Source organism: Mchenga conophoros, linkage group LG10 (genome assembly GCF_057382185.1).
Source record: "Mchenga conophoros isolate Kocher_MC1m ecotype Shallow Benthic linkage group LG10, M_conophoros_male_GT1.1, whole genome shotgun sequence".
In the NCBI taxonomy this organism is placed as follows: Eukaryota; Metazoa; Chordata; class Actinopteri; order Cichliformes; family Cichlidae; genus Mchenga; species Mchenga conophoros.
In genome coordinates, this window is record NC_140535.1 from 4,994,574 (window position 1) to 5,015,618 (window position 21,045).

General features: G+C 37.6%; 1 protein-coding gene across 3 annotated transcripts in view; it reads left to right on the top strand.

The window, feature by feature from the left end:
- Nucleotides 1–19,703, top strand: part of igsf9bb (immunoglobulin superfamily, member 9Bb) — a 174,514-nt gene extending 154,811 nt beyond the window's left edge. For 2 of the 3 annotated variants that reach the window (XM_085288276.1, XM_085288277.1), the window contains exons 19-20: nucleotides 7,642–7,769; nucleotides 9,007–19,703. In XM_085288276.1, coding sequence (XP_085144402.1) covers nucleotides 7,642–7,769; nucleotides 9,007–9,221 — 343 coding nt within the window. In that variant the 3' untranslated portion in view covers nucleotides 9,222–19,703. Of the gene's footprint in view, nucleotides 1–7,641; nucleotides 7,770–9,006 lie in introns of those variants that run through there. The other variant, XM_085288278.1, reaches the window with a different exon arrangement.
- The last annotated feature ends 1,342 nt before the right edge of the window (nucleotides 19,704–21,045 follow it).

Sequence of the window (21,045 nt, forward strand, 5' to 3'; positions counted from 1 at the left end):
TTTAGCATGTCCAGAAGTCCAACTTTTTGTGCAATGGTTAGCATCGTCCTCTGCCTTTTACGTGCTACTGCAGGTGCCTTTGACGGTGCAAAACGTTTCGTCGACATTGTTGTGTTTGTTGGGGAGAAAACATACAAACATACAGTACAGCACTTCAGAGTCACACTGCTAGGAATCGAAGATTTATGTAAATTTGACAAGTTAAACACATTACACAAGGAGACAGGAGACACGGCACGGAGGAGATTGATTGACACTGGTCTACAACTGATCAGGACATGGAACACAATGCGCTGTAAAAAAAAAAAAAAAAAAAAAAAGCATGCAAAATTGCACACACACACACAAAACAAATCCACGAAACAGCGAGGCCGCAAAAAGTGAACCGCGTTATAGCGAGGGACCACTGTATACTCAAACTGAACACTTAGAATGTTCAAAACACAACATTTAGTTTATAATAAATCACAATGTCTGCAATACTGAAGAAGAAAGATATCCAGACATACAAAGATCAGTAACTTCCACACATGTGTGTAGTTATTCAATGTCATGTGGTCATTCCAAGTGGACTTTTGTATTGGGATACCACACATTATTGTGTATGACAATGTAATCTCCTATCATATCACTTAGTGATTCCAACTAGTACATATTCTTGTCAAAAGACTTAAAAATTCAGTGATTGCTTTTGCTGAAACAAAACTAATTTTTCTATACTGGTCTTTGTGGCAGATGAGTACAAACGTGTTACGAAACTGTTCAGTTGCATGTACAGCAAGTAGTTCAGAGGTTGGCCAGGATCCATGAATTATCCATAGCCATTCACCACAGCCACAGTCATTTGAATGACTTTTTTATTAGCTGGTAGAGGAACCCAAACAGTGTGTTGATTCAATTTAGATTAAAATAGTATCAACAATGTAAAATTCCATTGGCACATAATATTGATGAATTCCCACAGCTAAGAATTCAATTTTCAGATCACAGAAACACCTCCCTCCTGCAACATGACAAGTGCAGGCCTAACTAATGCAGTCCCTCCACATTTCTTCTTACTACTCAGATAGATGTTGCTGTCCTGCCAACAGACCTGAAGGCAGGCAAGGGGATCTGGCAAGGTTTGACTAAACGTAACTTCATTAAGTGCTTCAGACTACTCTCAGTGTGCTTCGTTTGAGTCTTAAGCAGTTAACCAAGCTTGTTTATATTATTTTCCAAATACCTCACATTCCTGGTTATTTTCTGAATTGTTATAGTTTCCTTGCTCCGGGTAGTAGAACCGTCAGCAGGATTGCCTTGCAAAGATTCTGCCTTGCAAAGATCATATGCCAAAAAAAAACAAAACATATAAAACAAAAAGGAGCTTTTTCACCTTCATATAAATCACAGTGAGCAAGAATAATACATTTATCAGCAAGTTTAAAACAAAACAAAGCAAGAGCTGCAGCAGCAGGAAGAAATCTGAATCCATACTGAATCCATGATCCAGTAGTTCATGTAGTTAGCACTCATCAGCAAATAATGGCGATATCAGAATTCATTTCAAGATGTCCAGAACAAGACCTGCTTATTTTGCTTTACTCACCTTACGGTGCCCGATCCAATTATTTTTGTGCATTTTGGTATGCCTACCAGCTACCGCCAGCTGGCGTACGAAATTGTTACTCATTTTTCACTATGTCAAGAAGACAAAGCAGAGCACACTGCTAACTGCTTGGCTTTTGGGATGGATGGATTAACCATAGTTTATGTTCAGCTGTCTCTTGTGAGCTGGTTGTTTTTGTCAAATTTCTTATGTATCAGTATTGCTCAGAGTGTAGCTGTACTCTGCCTTTTTGGCCAGTTCCCAAGTTTGTCTCACCACAAGACTGAAAAAAAAGAAAAGAAATGTCAGGACCCAAAATGATCTTTTCTCAACTTACTAGCTGAAGAAGGTTGCCTATTCAGCTGGAGTCCGGATTATCAACTAGCAACCACCTGTCAGCTTCAAAGTGATGCCTGGAAAGCAAATCACTTCCTGTGTAGACTTAGTTAACAGGAATAATTTAGTTACTTAAAGTATTCCCTGTGACAAGAAAATCTGAATACCAAGGCAGTAAGGGAATTCTACTTGATAAGATGCCTTAAAACAATCAGGCTACATTAAAGGTGAAATTAAGTCCAGTTTAAAGCAATCTAATTAACCCTCAAGTCACAAAGCTATTTTAGCATCTAAATATACGAAGTAAGGACATGACCCTGACATATTGGAAACAGGACTTTTTAAAAAGTGATTTCCATTTTTTATACGTATGCTCGTTTCTTTATCTTACTGTATATTTTTTATTGTTTCTTTGCAAAAGGAGTTAAAAACAAAAATTACACCTGCACAGTTTATTTAGCATCCTCCTCTGACACTTCCCTGCAAAACAAATTGTCTTTGCTTCAATAAAAATAGAAAATAATACATTTAACATGTTATGTTTGAGGGACTGATCTATACCTAGATGGTAGTATCATTTTAACACCAAAATGTTGAACTCAGTCTATAATGCTTTGATCAACAACAATCTACAGTCCGGTAGAGCCACATTTGGGGCGTTCTTTCATATTTGATCAATTCCATTGATAGGTGCTTCATTAATTAAAAACAATCTTGTATGTAGATGTGTAATGTAGAAAATATTTTGTAAAGAAAGACTTGAAAATGTTTGGATTGCTGACATATCTGAAAGAAATTACTTGTCTAATTATGGAAAGATAACAGATAATATAAAATAAAGTAATAGCAGTGAGGTTCTGTGCAAGGTGACACTGCTTTGTCTTTCAAACACAATTTGCAATACAACCTGTGCTCTGGGCACACATTGCAGATGCATCGCAGAAATATCCTGATCACCTCCTTAAGGGCCCACCTCTATGGGAAGGATTCATGTACACAATAGTGTATCAAAATAGTCTGAAATTTGATAATCTTCATGTTCTGATGTTGACAATCATTCATTTGAGCCAGTTTATCAATTTGGCATTAGCCAAATTATCTCCGTCAAAGCTTTTGCAATTGTTTTTGCAGAAAATCTTGCTCCAAGTATGTCTGTCATGGTTAAAAAAAAAGAACAACATCAGACTGGAGAGAAATGTAGTTAGATGGTAACACAGAGAGGGAAGAAAGTCAAAAAAGTAAAGCTGAGGGTAATGAACTACCAGAAGGCGGCATTGCAGACATCAAGGATAGCTACAAGTACCTTGGATCCTGAATGGGAACCATGAAGAGGCCACTTGGAAAGCCCCAAATACCTTCAGAGAGTAAGGCAAGTCCTGAGCAGTCTGCTGAATGGGAAGAACAAGTCCTGGCAGTCAACACGTAAGCCTTACCAGTTATCCTGCTGGGATAATAAGCCGGCAAAAGAGGAAGAGAGAACCCACTGACATCAAGACAAGAAAGTTCTTTACGATGCATAAAGGGTTTCACCCCAAGTCCAGCACCCTGAGACAATATGCTAAGCAAAAGGAAGGAGCCTGAGGACTAGTGACTGTCCAAACCACTATCCAGGATGAAGCAACAAACATTGATAAGTACATCAGGAAGATAGCCACAGCCAGTCATGTGCTTAGTGAATATCTCCGGCAGCATAAACTGAAGAATTAAGAGGAGGAAGATGGGCAGCATAATGGAAGGACAGACTCCTGCATGGTATGTTCCACAGGCAGCTAGAAGACGTGACTGACATGATTAAGATTAAATAATGTACCATGTTCTGATTCAGGGATTTCTGAAAAAATTCAAACGTACAGCTCTGCTATCACTTCCGACATAAATGAAGACAGAAAACTAAACAGCAGTGACGTTTGTAGGGTTACTGAAGTTGGACTAGCTGGTATATAATGATGTACTATGTGATCGCTAGCGACACAGCTATGTTAGCATAACATAAACACAGTGAAGCTGGAGGATGAACGCTAACTTTTTTCCACTCGATAAAAGTTAACGTGAGGGTTCCTGATGGTTAGGGAGAAATGCAATCAGAATCAGAATCAGAATACTTTATTGATCCCTGGGGGAAATTATTTTTTGTTACAGTGCTCCATTTTAAACCAACATTAAGACAAGACAGACAATACGCTAACTAAGAATAGTACAATATATACATATATATACATACATACATACATAAGTCACTTATAAATAAATATTTGGAAAAGAAAAATCGCATGGCAGGATGCTATAAATGGACCAAACTTCAGTCAGGAGAACTACTGAGATAATCCATCCACAATACGAGGTTAGTCATTAATTTACTGCTGCATGGGCTGGGCTGTAGTTACATCGTAAGGTTTTAAAAATTAAGCATTAAAATGAATAGTGGTAATAAAAACCAAGAGAGGCCAACAGTGATCTTTTTAGGGGCTTGTTCACATTAAATAGAACAAGATACAAAGCATGAAAACATGTTAAAACCACAACAGCCTTAATAAACGCAGAGCAGTTTAGGGTTCATACATTATACGGTTGCAGTACAGTTGTTATTATTGTCACTAGTCACATCCTGTTTATGACAGTTAAAATAAATAACATTCATATAAGAAATAAAATTGTCTCTGGTAAACTGTATATGGTGTTAAATAGGCCTGCTACTGTACTTTAATGTCGGTCATAAGGGCGGTGCTTTAAGAGCCATGTATTTTATGAGGTGGTAGTCATTGTGAAAAGTTTGAGAACCACTGAGCTAGATGAAGCTGGACTGAAAGACAGCGCAGTGGAACTAATCATGGCCACACAGGAACAAGCTCTAAGTACAAGATCGATAGAGGCTGAGGTCTAACCAAGTGTCTGTGTACAGGAACAGCTGTGCGGAGTACGGCATGGAAGTCCCGAAATTGGGACACACACCCCTGGGTGGTTGAGAATGACAGAGCGAAGATCCTGTGGGACTTCCAGATGCAGAAAAACTGCTCACGATCAACCAACCAGACAGAGAAGTGGTGGACAATCAGAGGAAGAAGGCAGCAGTAATAGATGTAGCTATACCAACTGACAGCAAAAAAGAAGACTGGACGTTTGAGAAAAACCAAGGGCTGAGAAAAGTGCTAAAGAAGGAGGGTGTGGAGGATGAAGGCAACAGTTGCCCCCGTAGTAACTGAGGGACCTGGGGCAGTGACCCCCACACTGGCCAGGTGATTCCAGCAGATCCCAGAAACAACACCTGAGGTCTCTGTCAAGAAGAGTACAGTCCTAGGAACAGCAAAGATACTGCACAGGAACCTGCAAGCTCCCAGGCATAAAGATATGTGTGTGTGTGTGTGTGTGTGTGTGTGTGTGTGTGTGTGTGTGTGTGTGTGTGTGTGTGTGTGTGTGTGTGTGTGTGTGTGTGCGTACATACCTGGGGTCATAAATGATGTCACAGAACTTTTACCCCACCAATATGCAAACTGGTGTGAAACACTATTAAAAGCTTTAACAGAAGTAGATTCATGGTAGGAAGTGTTTTGTATAATTGAGAATATAACAGACATACTTGTTACTAGTAATATGATCCCACTGCATCAGCCCAAGTTTAAGTCTAGTTAATATAAAATGAGCTAGTTCAAAATAAGCTAAGACGGACTATTTTGTTTAGCCATTTGTATTAAAATTTGATCTTCAGTTTAAATATATCTGTTATACTTGGTTGAATCATTCCATTTTTACAGGCTGGTCTTCTTCTGCCTAAAGTTGTGTATGAATTTAGAGGGTTAGCTTTTGTCCAGTGGCATGCAAAAATAATTGTTACTTTAAAAAAACCATACAGGTTGATTTTGGTGTTTTGTCTCTTTGGCACTGAGTGACTCGATAAAAACAGTGACTGCGTGGACCTTTTCTTTCCTCCGCATAGACACTGTCTGTTCTCAGATCACTTTGTAAACATGCTTTTAGCATTCTCCTCAAGCGTGACACATTCTGCCATTTCTAAATAACAGATGCTTATACTGTACGACCCCAATTGAAAATATTTTGAAGGCAATAAAATATTTTGTAAGATTGGCGTTGTGATGTCACCTGAAGCTGTGTGTCCACTGGGAGGAATAGTTGACAACTGTGTTTTCTTGTGGTTGTTTTTGTTTTTGCTTTAAAAATGAAGCAGACAGTGCTGTTGCATGTTCTTGGCAGTGATGAAATTGTTGCGCGTTTAAACTTCGGAGCTCAAAGTAATTTAAAATGTATTTTAGCTTTTAATAAAATTGCACTAGATTCCTAGAAAGTTTTTAAGAGCTATAGCGTAACGATAGCCACGACCAGCACTTCCCACGAGCATCTCTATATAAATTAGGACAAAATCCTGGTGGACACATGGCCCTAATCCTCTACATAAAGCATCTGTAGAGAGCATGAATCAATTCATCTCCTGTAAGTATACAATTGCACTTGTAAGTGGACTGCAGAACAGTTCTCACTGCCATGTGACACAAGTGCCCTGCCAAAGCAGCTTCTGCACTTCTTTTTCTTCTAAAGAACCAATGTTTTATAAAAGTGGGGCAACCAGGGAGGGTTGAGGTTCCCCTTAATCTTTGAGTTACCTGCCCAATGAAGTGCTTTTGAATGTATTCCCCTTTAAAGTCGTGTTCCATGTGCAAACTGCCATGCATGCTATCGCTAAATATTGCTCTTCCGTTTCAAAACAGAAACAATTATATGGATAAATTCTTGTTACATTTGTTGTCCTGGTGCTTCGCTTTTCTTTGGCTTATTTTTCATTATGTGACTGTTCCCAAGTAGTCATTTTCCCCTCCCGCCATCTCTCCCCCTGTCAGCATGGTGAAGCCCATTGTAGACAGTATCCATGTCTATGAACACATATTGATGATGCTTTGTTGCTCAGCTGTGATTCTTCCCCTCTACTAACAGCATTCGGTTTCTCTCTGCAGCCACGGTGGGAAGATGGCCTCTCTGTAAAGCATATTGTTTTCTGTGCCTTGAGAGAATTAAGCGCGTGCTTGTGGCAGAAATCTGGGGGCTGCCTTGTCACATGTGCCTCTGTGAATGGGAGGGAAGTGATGAACAGCTGCGAAAAATGTACTTCACGCCAAGGAAACATTTGTATCTGTTATTTTCAGAGAGAAATGCCTTACTAATTAGAGTAAACATTCAAATCTGCAGACTTATGAATTGGAAAGAGCATTTAGTAATCTTCATTTTGGAAACAGTTCCTCTGAAACCAACAGTGCAAGTCTTTTTAAGTGGAACTTTTCTCACTGACCTAATCTAGCCAATGGGATCAATAGATAGCTTCAGGAGTTGTGAAATACTCTGTTTTTCTTTGGATGAAAATTGTTTGGATCAATTTGAGCAAAATATCTTCAATGCCCCAGAAATTTCAAGGTGCATAATACTTAATGAAATCTGGATTTTATTTAGTGAAAAAATTTCATAGTAAATCCAGATGATGTATAAGGTTATAGTAGTCATAATCACATGGTTTTCTTATTGCAAAGCTTGGGTAAGCCTCAATAGGTGTCTCACATTGATCCTTTGGCAATGTGCTGCACCTCTTGCTTAGCACGAGCAGTGCTGTTCTGAGATTGTGTGGGTTGTGTTGCGCTCCGTAGTGCAGAAATACAGTTCACTGACCACGTTTAGCCTGGAGTTACCCCTTTTTTCCTCTTTCTCTCTTCTTTATTCAGAAAACGTCGAGGTGCGCAGAGTGCCCTTTCAGGGTCTGAGAGGATCGATGCACTGAGATACCAACGTATTAAAAAGGCCAAGAAGATGACTATGAACAACAATAACTCCAAGACCAGAAAGAAAGCAGGTGTGAACCACCATTAAATATTTGTTCTCATTTTCTCCACTGTTGAGGTCTCTATAGTGAAATGACCTGCTGCCATTTTCAGAAGATTGTCAAGCATGGCATTTTGAAGCTCATCACCAGCTGGCATTTGGTCAGGAGCCTTTCCTGTCACATTCCAGCATCATTTTAATGTGCAGGGCAGTGCGTTAGAATACCACCTTAAAGGAGAAAGTGTAACACCCCCCTCCAAAAATCATGAAACATTACCCCAGACAACACAAGGTCCTTAAAAATGAATTTTCTTCTTAAACTAAACTTGTAGACTTTTGACAAATGGAGGTGTTGGGAGTGTTTCTGAGTCCAAACACTCCCAAAAGCAAACAGTGAGGCATCACTGAAAACAAATTACATCCTGTTCCGTCAGATGTTGCAATCAAGATCTGCTTTTTATGAAAAGTGGGACTCAAGTGGTTGAGAAGTATGCTAGCTTATTGCTTGACCACTCGAGTTCCCTAAAAATTCAAATATTTTAACAAAAACAGAGTACAGCACAGTAATAGAGTTGAATGTTGAAGATGAAAATATATGCACCAAAAAGCCAACTGACATATCATAATTTACATTATATGGAAAAGAGTACTGGGACACCCACACATTAAACATGAGAGCTCTTTGCTTCTAGAAACTGCTGCAGTTTTTGTGCTGATGTTAATGCCAGAGGTTTGGAGTTACTGCACAGCAGAGAGTTGGTGACGTTTATGCAACAAGCTCAAAGTGTCATCTTAGGGAGCATTCTCATTGCTAGAGCCTCCTTAGCTTAGAATAGTGTAAGTCCAAACAGCATAGCATAAAATGCTTACACTGTAATAAAAAAAGGCAGGCTTTTGACCGTGTTATATGATCTGACTTAGCAGCACTTATGGCCTGGCATACGTTGTGCATGAACTTACAGGTTGTATATGGAGATATATTTTAGTTTTTAATGTTTAGTTTAAATGAGGTATAACAGATGCAGGTATAGTGGATTTTGTCGTCATTGTAAAAGTAAAAATCACTGTTTCCAGTTATTAAAATTAACTGACTGCCTGCTGGCTCAAGATTCATACTATATTACAGAAAAACTGGACTTGTGGGTGCTTCATGGAGTTGATCTACTCCTGCCCAGAAGCAAAGCATCATTTCAGGGAAAGTGTCGGAACAGCATTTCCACCTTGAGTTCTGGTGGCTATGACCTGGCTGTTCGTCTCTTTGCCTCCAGGTGTCTCCACCTCTCAGACCCAGCAGGCCTACACCTCTCAGGTACTCCAGCCCGAAGAAGCTCTCTACCTCCGCAAAAAGAAGAAACGGCCCATTCTCCATGACCCATATATTCGCTTTTCTGCTCTGCTTTACCGTCGTCCAATTCAGGAGGACCAGAAAGCTATTTTGGCTAGCATGGACAACACAGACCTAGACCATGCCACCCTCCTCTGAAAGTCACAGCTGTGCAATACAGCTCCCCTTTCCAAAATGACACTGCACTAGCTACGTCTCAGCTGAAAGAAAAAAGAATACTTTCACTAGAATTGTCGCAGTTTATTACCTACAAAGGGGAGTGGCACAAAATTTCAGCATTCAGATTTGGTTTATTCCACAGCTGCACCCCTTGGTCAGTTTAGTTTGCATTAGTAAGCATTCTGCTGTGTTCATGAATTAACCTTGACAAGTCTCAATTTCTTCAAAAAAAAGCAGATTAAGAGAATTATTATCAGAAGCCACACATATGTTTTTGTTTAAAAAAAAATCAGATTAATGCCATCTTTGATTGGAATTGTGGTTTTGAGGCATTTCCTCCCCCAAATTTTGGATTATTTGACGTCCTGCTTTGGAGACCCAAAGGCACAGCAATCTTCTGTTCTTACATCAAGTAGTATTCCATTTAAAAAAATGTTTAGAGCTCTAAAGATTTAAGTGATAACTGACACATTTGTCCAAAATTTTACTCCAGTGCAAAATCATTAACTAGAATAAATACAGCCAACCATTTTGCTGATTTTCGTAACGACTATTTTCCTACTCCAGTCTTCATATTCTTAATTTTAACATTCCCTCCAGCCTCGGGTCCTGTTTCTTGTGCTGAGCCAATCCTCTCTCCCCATCCTGCGGGTCTCCGTTTACAGCACCTTCTATAAGAACCTCTCTCCGCCAGCAGCATCTCTTATCTGCCGAGAAACTCGCCTCACAAATATGGGTGTTCTCACTTCCTACCAAGTATACCTCAGAGCACAGGACACGAGACCACACAACCACCTGGATCAGCCAGGACAACAAACTAGCCTTTTTACTCATCTTTTCATTATTGTTGCTTTTTTTATGTACCTGTTTTTATATTTGTTTCCAACTGTGCAAACACTGAACACATAGTTTTATCTGTTCAAGAAAGATTCACATCTTTACTCATCAGCTTTTTTCTGCTCTGTGGTGAATGAGCAGGAAAAGGGCTTGTGGTAAAAGGAAACAGAAACATTACCTTTAGCTTTACTGTACTCGGCCTAATCTTCACTCTGTGTAGTTTTTCACTGACAGATGGGAACCAAACAGGTCTCGTCTTCATTCCACATAATATTACAAAAAATCTGGCACCCTCAAATGTGGCTTTTTAATAACAAAAAATATTGTGATTTCTATTTAGTTTTTTATGAAGTTATACAGTTGCTCCAATTATTTTTAATTTTAATTTTAATTCCAGCTTTTTACATCTCAGAACGGTTTGCACTGGAGCAAAATCTTGTCCACGTCCTGTCTCTTCCTTTACATTTCACTTCTTCTACTTTAGTTAGCATAGAGGGCTGCAAATCCACTTCTGAAATTTATGCCAAAACAATTCAGTGAACAGAAAGAAACAACTTTAGGGATTTTGTGCCATTTCAGATACATATATATATATATATATGTATCATTTACGTGTATGTATATATATATATACATACACGTGTGTGTGTGTGTGTGTGTGTGTGTGTGTATACTTACAATTTTGCTTCATATTTATTTAGGAGGGCATAAAACACTGGCTTTATTTGGCCTTAATCTTTGCCTGTTTCATTTGTGTCAAACTTTATTTAATGTTTGTTTTTTATTTGTGTTTTTTATATCTGCTTCTTTTGTCCGGTTTCTATTTATGTGCTTGTCATTTGTTGAGACTCCATCTATGCTCCAAGAAAACGCTGTGTGGCACTGAAGGTCACACACAGTGAGCCGAATGTTTTTGCTGTATTTTCACAGATTGGTTCAAATATTGATTCCACAGATTGAGAAGTGTGTTTGACATGTGATGGATTTGCTGGATGCTACGCAGCTACACGGTTCATTTTTTTAATGATTGGATGAGTAACAAAAGTGCCATAACATCAGAAACTCAGCTATATTACACAGTACACATGCTGCTTCTTGTTAAATGGTAAATGGCCTGCATTTGTATAGCGCTTTTCTAGTCCATAGGACCCCAAAGCGCTTTACACTACATTCAGTCATTCACCCATTCACACACTGGCAATGGCAAGCTACATTGTAGCCACAGCTGCCCTGGGGCGCACTGACAGAGGCGAGGCTGCCGGACACAGGCGCCACCAGGCCCTCTGACCACCACCAGTAGGCAAACATGGGGTTAGTATCTTGCCCAAGGATATTTGACATGCAGCCAGGATGCAGCCTGGGATCGAACCACCGACCTTCTGATTAGCGGCTGACCTGCTCTGCCACCTGAGCTACAGCCACCCTTGTTACATTATGGAATCCGCAGATGAGGGGTGTGTACGTTAAAACAACAACAAAAAAATCCAATCAAGCTTTTGTCGTGTGTGGATTTTTATCAATAGAAGGTGTATTCACTTGTAGGTGTCATGGTGACATGTTGCAATATGAGAACAATGGAGGTTGATTAATATGACAGTGGTGATGTGCATCTTAATCTATTTATTTCTTTATTTCTTGTGATTTTGAGCTGCTAATCCCAGCAGTCTTCTAAAATCAGACATTTTTTCAGTGACTACATTTACTTGCTTGTATAAGATATTTCCACAATAAATGCTTTCATAAAGAGCAATTTTAGATAGGCCTTCTGTAATGCAGGAGCAATTCTGGAATAGATGTGATTCTTTTTTTCATTTAGATCTATGTAATAAAACGGCTGCTGTAACTAAATCTTCTGAGTGCGTTTGTAATACATGAATAAACAAGCTAAAAGAAAAGAAAACATATAACAGAAGAGTCCTGACTTGACAGACGTTATACAAAAAAGAAAAAAGTAGAGAAGCTCCAGATAATGCACTTATTGTGGAAATAACTATGTTAATTCATACAACTTTAACCACATTTTCCACTTCCAAAGCCCAATAATAAGAGTTTTAGTCAGAATAACTTGGCTTCACACCTCCTATAGAAATTACTGGTAACATTTTGTTAACAAGACCCACTCCAATCTGTAAATTCTGTGCTGCGTTTAGGGACAAGGTCAACAAAAGTGGAAATCCTGAATGTTGTTTTTTATATTCTTTATAAAGTACAAAGGGGGCCCACCACACACAGGGACTCATCTGCATGTCACATATTCTTTTTGTCGCTGGTAGTAAGTTGCCAGCGGTCATTCCAGACTTAGGTAGTAACCTTCTAATGAGTTTAGCATGCCTTCAGTCGATCACTGGTATCCTCCACACTCATTGGCAGATGCTTCAGTGTCTCATCTTGAAGCTGCAAAATGTTTAACGTGGGTCCCGCCCACTTCATGTCTTGCTGAATGTTACTGGTTTTCTGTGGTGACTGGTTGCCACATCGTTGCTAGTTGCTACACGTCTGGATGCCCCTTAAGGCACGATCTTAAGGCTAAATAGCTATCTCCTCATATCTCCTCAGAGGTGATGTAGTAGTGATGGCAAACAGAAGTTCGTGAGATGCTGGGGAAACCATGAGTGATGCATCCATAAATGACTGCAAATACCACTTCCATTTCCAAAATGTGAGCAGGCTTTTGGTGCGAGTGGTGATTGGTTTCAGAATCCTGTTGAAAGAAGAACAGGGAAGTCTTCTTCCATGAAGCCCCTGTCTGAGGCATCGCAAGATTTGAAAAGCTGTATTTTGACAACAATTCAAAGGTTTAATTTGCTTTGTGCCTGTTAAATACACCACAGTTTATTTCATTTCAGCAGACCTTGGTGTGTGTGTGTGTGTCTCTCGGTGAGGGGAGGAAATATGGTGCTGTGGCAGTTTGTAGGCTGAAACAGAGAGGACTGAAACTGATTGCATGTAACACAGTGGATGAAGACCCAAGATGAATGCATAAAAAATAGCTATAATATCCTCAAAATTTGATATAGAGTATTACAATTATATTTACAGTTCTAAGAAGAAACAAATGAATTAGGAGTAAAATAAATTTGTGATTGACTAAAATTGGCTTTTAAAATAATGGAATAGATTTTAGAATAGTCTTGCAGCTTCCTTTAAAGAGTTTATATCAAGGATTTAAAGGCACTTAATTTATCCAACAGGGGGCATCCTGCAACTTTCCTGTTTGCTTCACAACTTTGAAATGTCACAAATAATAAGTTAACAACCAGCTGATCCGAGCAAAGTCGGACAGAGCGTAAATCTGTAATCTGTGACTTATTGTGACTGTATAACAGATTATTTGTAATCTGTCATATTATCTCAGTAAGGACTCATAATTAACTACATATGACAAATGTTTGGAAAATCTGTTTACATTTCATATGTCTGAAAAAAGAAAACAGTCGGCTGATTTATTGAAATTTTAAAACACTTTTAAACAAATATCAATAACTGCCTTAAAAATCCTATATCAGTCGGGCTCTAGTTTAAATGCTAGTTAAGCATTATTAATTAATGATCATTAATTAGTTAACTAATGCTATTAGGAGAATGTGAATTAACAGCCACTTTGACTTTATTTATAAAATGTTTATCTACAGTGTTTAATTTGCTGAAGTTAAACTAGGGATGGACTGTACTGGGCAATACCAGTTTGTAACCTGTATTTAAGCAGGCAACTGCTTAAAAATACCTTCAGAATAGAATAGAATAGAATAGCCCTTTATTGTTATTAGTATTAGTGACAGAGACCTCCAGAAGGAAAACCTCTTGAAGAACTGCAGATAGGACTAAAATGAAATATCAGGGTTTAAAAGATCAGCAGCATACATCCATAAACATTTCAGCATACTGTCCCCTAGGAGTCAAATATTTAATTAGATTCTGCAGAGGGTAATTTTAAAAAAGCACCTTTAAAACAAAACTGAGTTAATGTGATTGCTATCTTGTAATGTACATACTATACTGACATGTACCAGTATACTTAAATCTCTTAATGAATTATTTCTAAAATACATATATCTGAAAGCTCACTTTGCTAATTAACTAAATAGTCAACATATTGTTCTATGTTGTATTTATTTCACATCTGAAAAGAATTTTAAGTGAGCTAATGTATACAGAGGTTTCTATATTGAAATTAATTAGTCTATATATTGTAAAATGTAAAACCAGAAATTGCATATTTTAGTAATATTTGTCGATATGCATGCATGAATGAGAGCAATTTATATGTTTTCCCAATTTATGTCCATATGGAAATACACTTTAAGTAGATATAGCCAGTGTATATTTTTCAGTTTGAGAGTCAAGTCTCCCAAAGCACACACAGCAGGGTCTACTCAGTCCTCTGTATCACTTCTATAGTGGCCTGAGAACTTGATGAATATCGAGCTCATATTTCACTGACTTTGCATCTCATCCCCTACCAGTCAACCAGATTTCCACCCAGAACTTGTGTTGGAACAATGACAGCTACTTATTCAGCATGGGCAGGTTTAATACAGACTCACAGCTCTGACATCGCTGTTGTCTCAGACTTAGAATTACATCCCACTTTTCATCCACTGATTGCATGTAGAACACGCATTTGTGTTGAGTGCATTTTTGGTTTTTGTCTTGAATAACACTCTTTCCAGACTTATTTGAATGTATCTGGTATCAGTAGGGAATGGCATAGTGGTGCAGCAGTTAGCAGTGTCACCTCAAAGAATCTAGTCTTGTGTTTGAATCCACCCTGGGGCCTTTCTGTGCAGAGGTTGGTTGTATGGTGTCTCCATGGGTTCTCTCTGTCTGTGTTAGACCTGTGACAGATTAGCAACCTGTCATTGGTGTGGTTGACATACTATACTGACATGTATACTCAGCTGTGACAGGTGCAACAGGCTGCCTGTTCAAATACATGTAGATAAAGTCACAAGAACAGCTCTTTAGCTTAGCAACTGTAGTTGTACAACTGTGTGACTTTGCATCGTTTGATCACCAAAGGTTTTAATTAGACTTAGGTGAGTGAGGATAGCTGAGAAATCTTAAAATGACCGAGGGAAAGGTCATCTATCTTGACAAAAAATTACTGTTAGCCTCTTAACTTGTCCATGTAAATAGTGTGTATTGGCAGATATAGTCTGCATGGTATAAATGATTGAGTGATGCTGACAAAAACTGGGATTTGCAACAGTGGTCTTGGTTTTAAGATAGAAGCCACAATTAAAATCTTTAGCTGAACAATCAAAATCAAACTAACTGTAAAAAGCTGTTTACTTACTTTGGTGAATAATGCAACTCAGAGAGTGCAGCAGGCAAAAACATGTGCTGTGGGTTTGAGTAGTCAAGAGGATTTAAGACTTCAGAATTGTTTCTAGATGTCCTGCTAATTAGGACAGGTAGATGTACTACCTCGGTATGTCTTTGTAAGTGTGTGTTAGGCCATGTTACCTACATGTTACTAAGTCATGTTAGCTCTGTGGAGGTATATATTAAAAAAATCTGTATTTTTGCACATGGCCATCCCTACAGTTGTAATACACCGTTTCTCCATGACAAGCTGGAAGATTAAAACCTGCAACCACAATGTCAGAGCCAATATTATCATAGTTAACTAGATGTTAACAGTTAACCCTCTGCCTTTAAACACACTAGCTAGTTCGCAGCTTTGCTAACATAGATAAATCTACAATTATTACAAAGTAATTGTAAAAACTCTAGACATCAGAGATTAGCCAATATTACTTATCAATCCAACAGCAAGAAGGCGAGCTAAGTATCTGCCTGCAACCTTTCAGACTTTCCAACATTTATTATTTTTCAGTCTCTTACTCTCTCTCTTTTCCCTTCTATAAATGTCATGTTCTTTCACATTGCTGCTGCCATTGTTTCCATATTGAGAATACAAAGGTAGTTTTGTCCTCTAGCTAGGTGAAGACCCATTGGTGGTAGTGTGTTACATTATGTTATAAAGCATTACGCGACTTTCCCAGGACAGTTATGAGAGTCTGAAGCAGTTATTTTAAGGTGCAAAAGTTGCCTGACTGTTGCATTCAGAATACATATATGCAGAAATAAATATTTTAAAGAGAAAAATACTCATAGTTTGGCAATGAAAAAAGACATTACCAAATGTGCTATTACATTTTGTAATGTAAGAAAGATTGGTAGTGTATTTTTGCACTGAATGTGGCAGTAACATCTCTCAAAAATGAGATGAAATTTGATTAACAAAATAAATTCAAAATATCAATTTGTCTTATATTAGAGATATTCCATGTATTTTATATTTTTTTATTATTTACATCATTTTCTTTTCTCTGTGTAGATCACAAACTGTACTTTGGACACACACACACACACACACACACACACACACACACACACACACAACCCATGCTTGATTAGTGTGTCTTTGTGAAATCATGTATTACTCAGCTCACTATACTGCTCTACATTTTGAGCCAAATATGATGATTTGCAGTTGATGGTACTGAAGCAGGAATTTCACATTTTTTAAAATCACGCATTCAAAGACACTTTTTGAGGAAAATCTCAGTACTGTATCACTCAGTCCCTGAACTGAGGAGCACCTCTTTCAGTGACCAGTCATCATATTGTTGAAGATGTTCACATTTTTAAATGCTAAAGAGGATTTTACCCCATGTGCTAAATGAGAAAGAATACCTGGTGCTAATACATGCTGCACATGTTAAAGGAAAAATGTTTGTTTACTTACAAAATAGATTTAGTTGCTAAATGCAACCAGACTCATCTTTTTCCTCATTTTCATTATTTTTTATGAGCTCAAATTTTCAGTTTATATGTAAACACTGGCATCAGTCATTGTCAGTCATTATCACAGAGGTTGCTTTGATATTGCTTTAACATCATAGCTGTGAACTGCAAACTGTTACAGTGATGAAATCCATCATACATCACTACCCTGAAAAAACAGCTCACGTCTCTGCAAAGTCTTTTTAAACATTCATTATGGGGACTACAAGCCCATAAATAAATAACATAGTCATATTTGTTAAACACTTTTGAGTACAGTTTGTTGTTGAAAAGAAGGCATCCTTTGATTGAAGAAAGGATGTACAGTAATAATAGACATGCAAACAAAAGCTACTTAAAAGCCAGCAGCAGACAGCTGCAAGTAATACATATGCAGACGTATTACTTCAGCCTGGAGTAATGTATGAAACTACATTACAAACTAAAGTGCAGAAAACAGATCACAGTTTAAGAAAAAAGTTTGTTACTACCATGTAAATAATAACTGAAATTAACATCCGTTGTCTCACGCCCTCTCAACATTATATATATATATATATATATATATATATATATATATATGCACATACATCATTGTTGTGTGTGTGTGCGTGTAGAAGAAACTACAATGCACATCGACTATATTGGCTGGGTGCGAACTGTAGTAGGGTATGCTTAGTGACACATTATAACATGATGTAACAGTGTCCATAACATACGTGAGTGATGGAAATGTTCTAAATCCTAGAAATTAGTTTAATAATAAAATAATATAGAGACAGATTATATATATATATATATACACACATATATATATATATAACACACGACTATCTATATTTGGGGACAGTACTTGTTTTCAAGAATGTACAAGTCTATATTCTATTCTATTATTTTTATATCCATCTACTGCTTTATATTGTAGCGCTGCAGAATTGTACACAAAGTAGAGAATTATGTATGTTTAATTGTATACAAAACAAAAGAGAATGGTGCACCACACTGTGCTGTATATCTCATTGTCTATTACACAGAGAATCTCAGAGAAGGTTGCAGCGAGCTAGTTTTTATAGTAATGTACATTTGCAAATGTACCTGTTGAATTGTTTTTGCACCTTCCACACCCCACACTGCTTATGTATTCATTATGGAGAGGAGTATTGCTCTGTGTTAGGTTAACATCATTAGACCTTTTTTTAGACCTTTTTGGCTACTGCAGTTAAACATTTTTGAATCTACTTTGGCATGAAAGAATCGGTACGGTGCTCTCTTGCAATCTTCACACATTAGAGCACAGAGATCTAATTGTAGGTTATATTTATGGAATTCACAAACTGTGCAGACTGATAATATTTGACAGTGTATATGTGTATATTTCAGTATATGTGTAACAGAAGCAGTGCTTTGTGCTGCTGTTTTGGAACTGATGTAAGGGGGGCTCCAAATGTTTGATTTTTGTTGGAAACTGAAGCATGTGCAACTTACTGAACATTCTCCTGGATTTCGCACTCAAGTGGAAGTCGAGCATTGCAGCAGCTGCTAAAAGTTACTCCAGACATTCAGTTCACTGCTGTACATTGCCAAAAAGAAAAGGACAAGAAACATGTCATATACATTCTGACAACTGGTGCTATTTAAAAACATCTGTGGTGCTTTTTTTTTTAAGTTAGGTATTTCCTTGCTTCAGACAAAATGTAGCTACACAATCCTGTACTGTATTGCAATGTAGGTTGTTGTCTGGCCAGTCGTTTGTCCTGGTTCTCTTATATGTTCCAGGAGGTTTTCTTTGACTGCTGTTGTTTCAGGGAATACACAGATTCAATTGGAGTAACATTTGGAGTGGCAAATTTGAAAGCAAGGAAATTTAATGGGTAATTCACTCAAAAACACATCATGATGATTTTTTTTAACTGATTTTTTTTGTGTGTGTGGAGACTTTAGAGTTGTTTAAAGTTTTCTGTATTTGTGGTTGCAAATTGTATCCACACATTGTGTTTGGTGCTGAGTAAACAAACAAGGTCACCGTGACTTTCAATAGTCATCAACATCATTTAAAATCCCTGGAGAAGCATTGTTTAAGATCAAAGAATCATGCTAACTCCCAGCAGGTGCTCTTTAATGCTAGGTGGTAGGTTAAACCGATGGGGTATAATTCAACTTACCCCAAAAATCCCCATGAGAGGAGCAGCCTGTAGCATCGCTATGTTTGAAGACCAGAAAAAGCATCTAAAAAGTGTTTCCTAAAGATGCTTTTTCAACCTACTCACATACTCCTTTGGCTCATTGTGTACTAAGTTCAAATATCACGTGAAACCTTTTGAAAACTTTCTTTCTTTCTCATCACAAAATGCAATACAATGTTTTATTTCTTTTAAACAGAACTGTGCTCATTGTCTTCTCTTAATTGTTCAGTCTTCCTGTGACATAAAGGAATGCTTTGAGTTACAGTGCATCTGGAAAACAACACAAACATAAGTGTGTTCATTGTTAATTACAGGAGTAGACAACTCAGTACCTCAAAATGTCTTTTCATGGAAATCTTTAGTCCAAATGTGTATTTCATCCATTTTTATGTTCCCCATCTCTGAGAAATCAGTCCTCGTGATGCTTTTTGATATTTGTTGGCACAAACACTAACAGGAATGTATGACTATTGTAATCACTGCTCACCTCCCCACTCTTCCTAAAAATTGAAGCTTTTAAAGCATCTAAATTGAACTGTCAATTTTTTGTATCTCAAATGTCTTGGTATGCTTGTTGTAGTTGTATATTCATAATGGTGTATATTACATCAGTTTTTATTTATTAAAATGTTTAAATTTTCTAACATGACTTTTGTGTTGCTGTTTTTTTTCCCCGTTTTTGTAAAATGGTACTCAGCATTTGATGTAAAAGAAAATGAAACTACAAACCAAATAAATGTAAACTTCATTCTTAGAGTGATGATTAAAGGAAAGGATTCCAGAAACTGCTGAGATTTCTGTAAATAAACAGACATAGTTTGAGAAAATACTGCTTTAAACTCCTAAGACCCGAACTCTTCCACGGCATGCATTTTTAATTTCTCTTTGATATTTGGGCATATTGGGACCTGATGAATGTAAAAACAATGAATCACCAGATTTTTTTTTTTTAACCTGATTTTTGTTCCTAAGAAAAATGAGATGAGGATATTCGTTTTAAATTTTGATGGAACAGTGGCAGTATGATGTCCTCGTAAGTGGATATCAGGCCCTTGTAGAGCAAAATTTTGTATTTTGGTCTAGACAACCCAAAATGTGATGTCCACATATGTGGACTCCAGGTCCTAGGAGGTTAATATTTTTGACATTTTGGCTATAAATTGCAGATTTCTTTGTAAAACACTACTTAAAAATGCATACATTACTTTTACGCTGATGATCATGCAACATGGCAGTTTTCAGTGACATTAATGGAAAGCAATTACAGTTGAAAGGGAACATTAGAGTAACTACACTTATACGTGCTACTATAGCCCATTGCCTTCAGAACTGCTGACATTACACAGTTTCTGCAGATTTGTGACTGTGGAGGCCATCTGAGTGCAGTGAACTCATTGTCATAGTCAAGAAAGCAATTTGATTTGAGCTTTGTGCCATGGTGCGCCATCCTGCTGCAAGCAGCCAGTAAAACAGTGGTGTGCAGTGGTCCTAAAAGGATGGACATGGTTGGTAGGATGTGTTATTTAATTACACAACCAGCAACAGTTTGAGCTACAGTCTGGATAGATTCATAATTTCATGTTGTCTACATCAAATTCTGACTTTCCCATCAGAATGTCACGGCAGAAATCCAGACTCATCAATCAGCATTTTCCCATCTTCTTGTTCCCAACTAAATTGTTGGTGAGGATGCAGACAACTTATACTGTACTCAGTTTTCTGTTCTTAGCTGATAAGAGTGTTTTTGCTATTATTGAAAATTAGCAACCCTACAGCTTGATATTCTCTTCTTTGTAAAAACAAACAAACAAACAACAACAATACCAACAAAAAAAACAGCAGCACAGGTAAGCATTTTTTTTTTCAATATTTTATTTTAATTTTTCCAGCATAGAAAAACCCATCAACAAACAAATACAGCTCAAGAAGTAGTGGCACTGTAAAGCGCTTTGGGTGCCTTGAAAAGCGCTATATAAATCCAATCCATTATT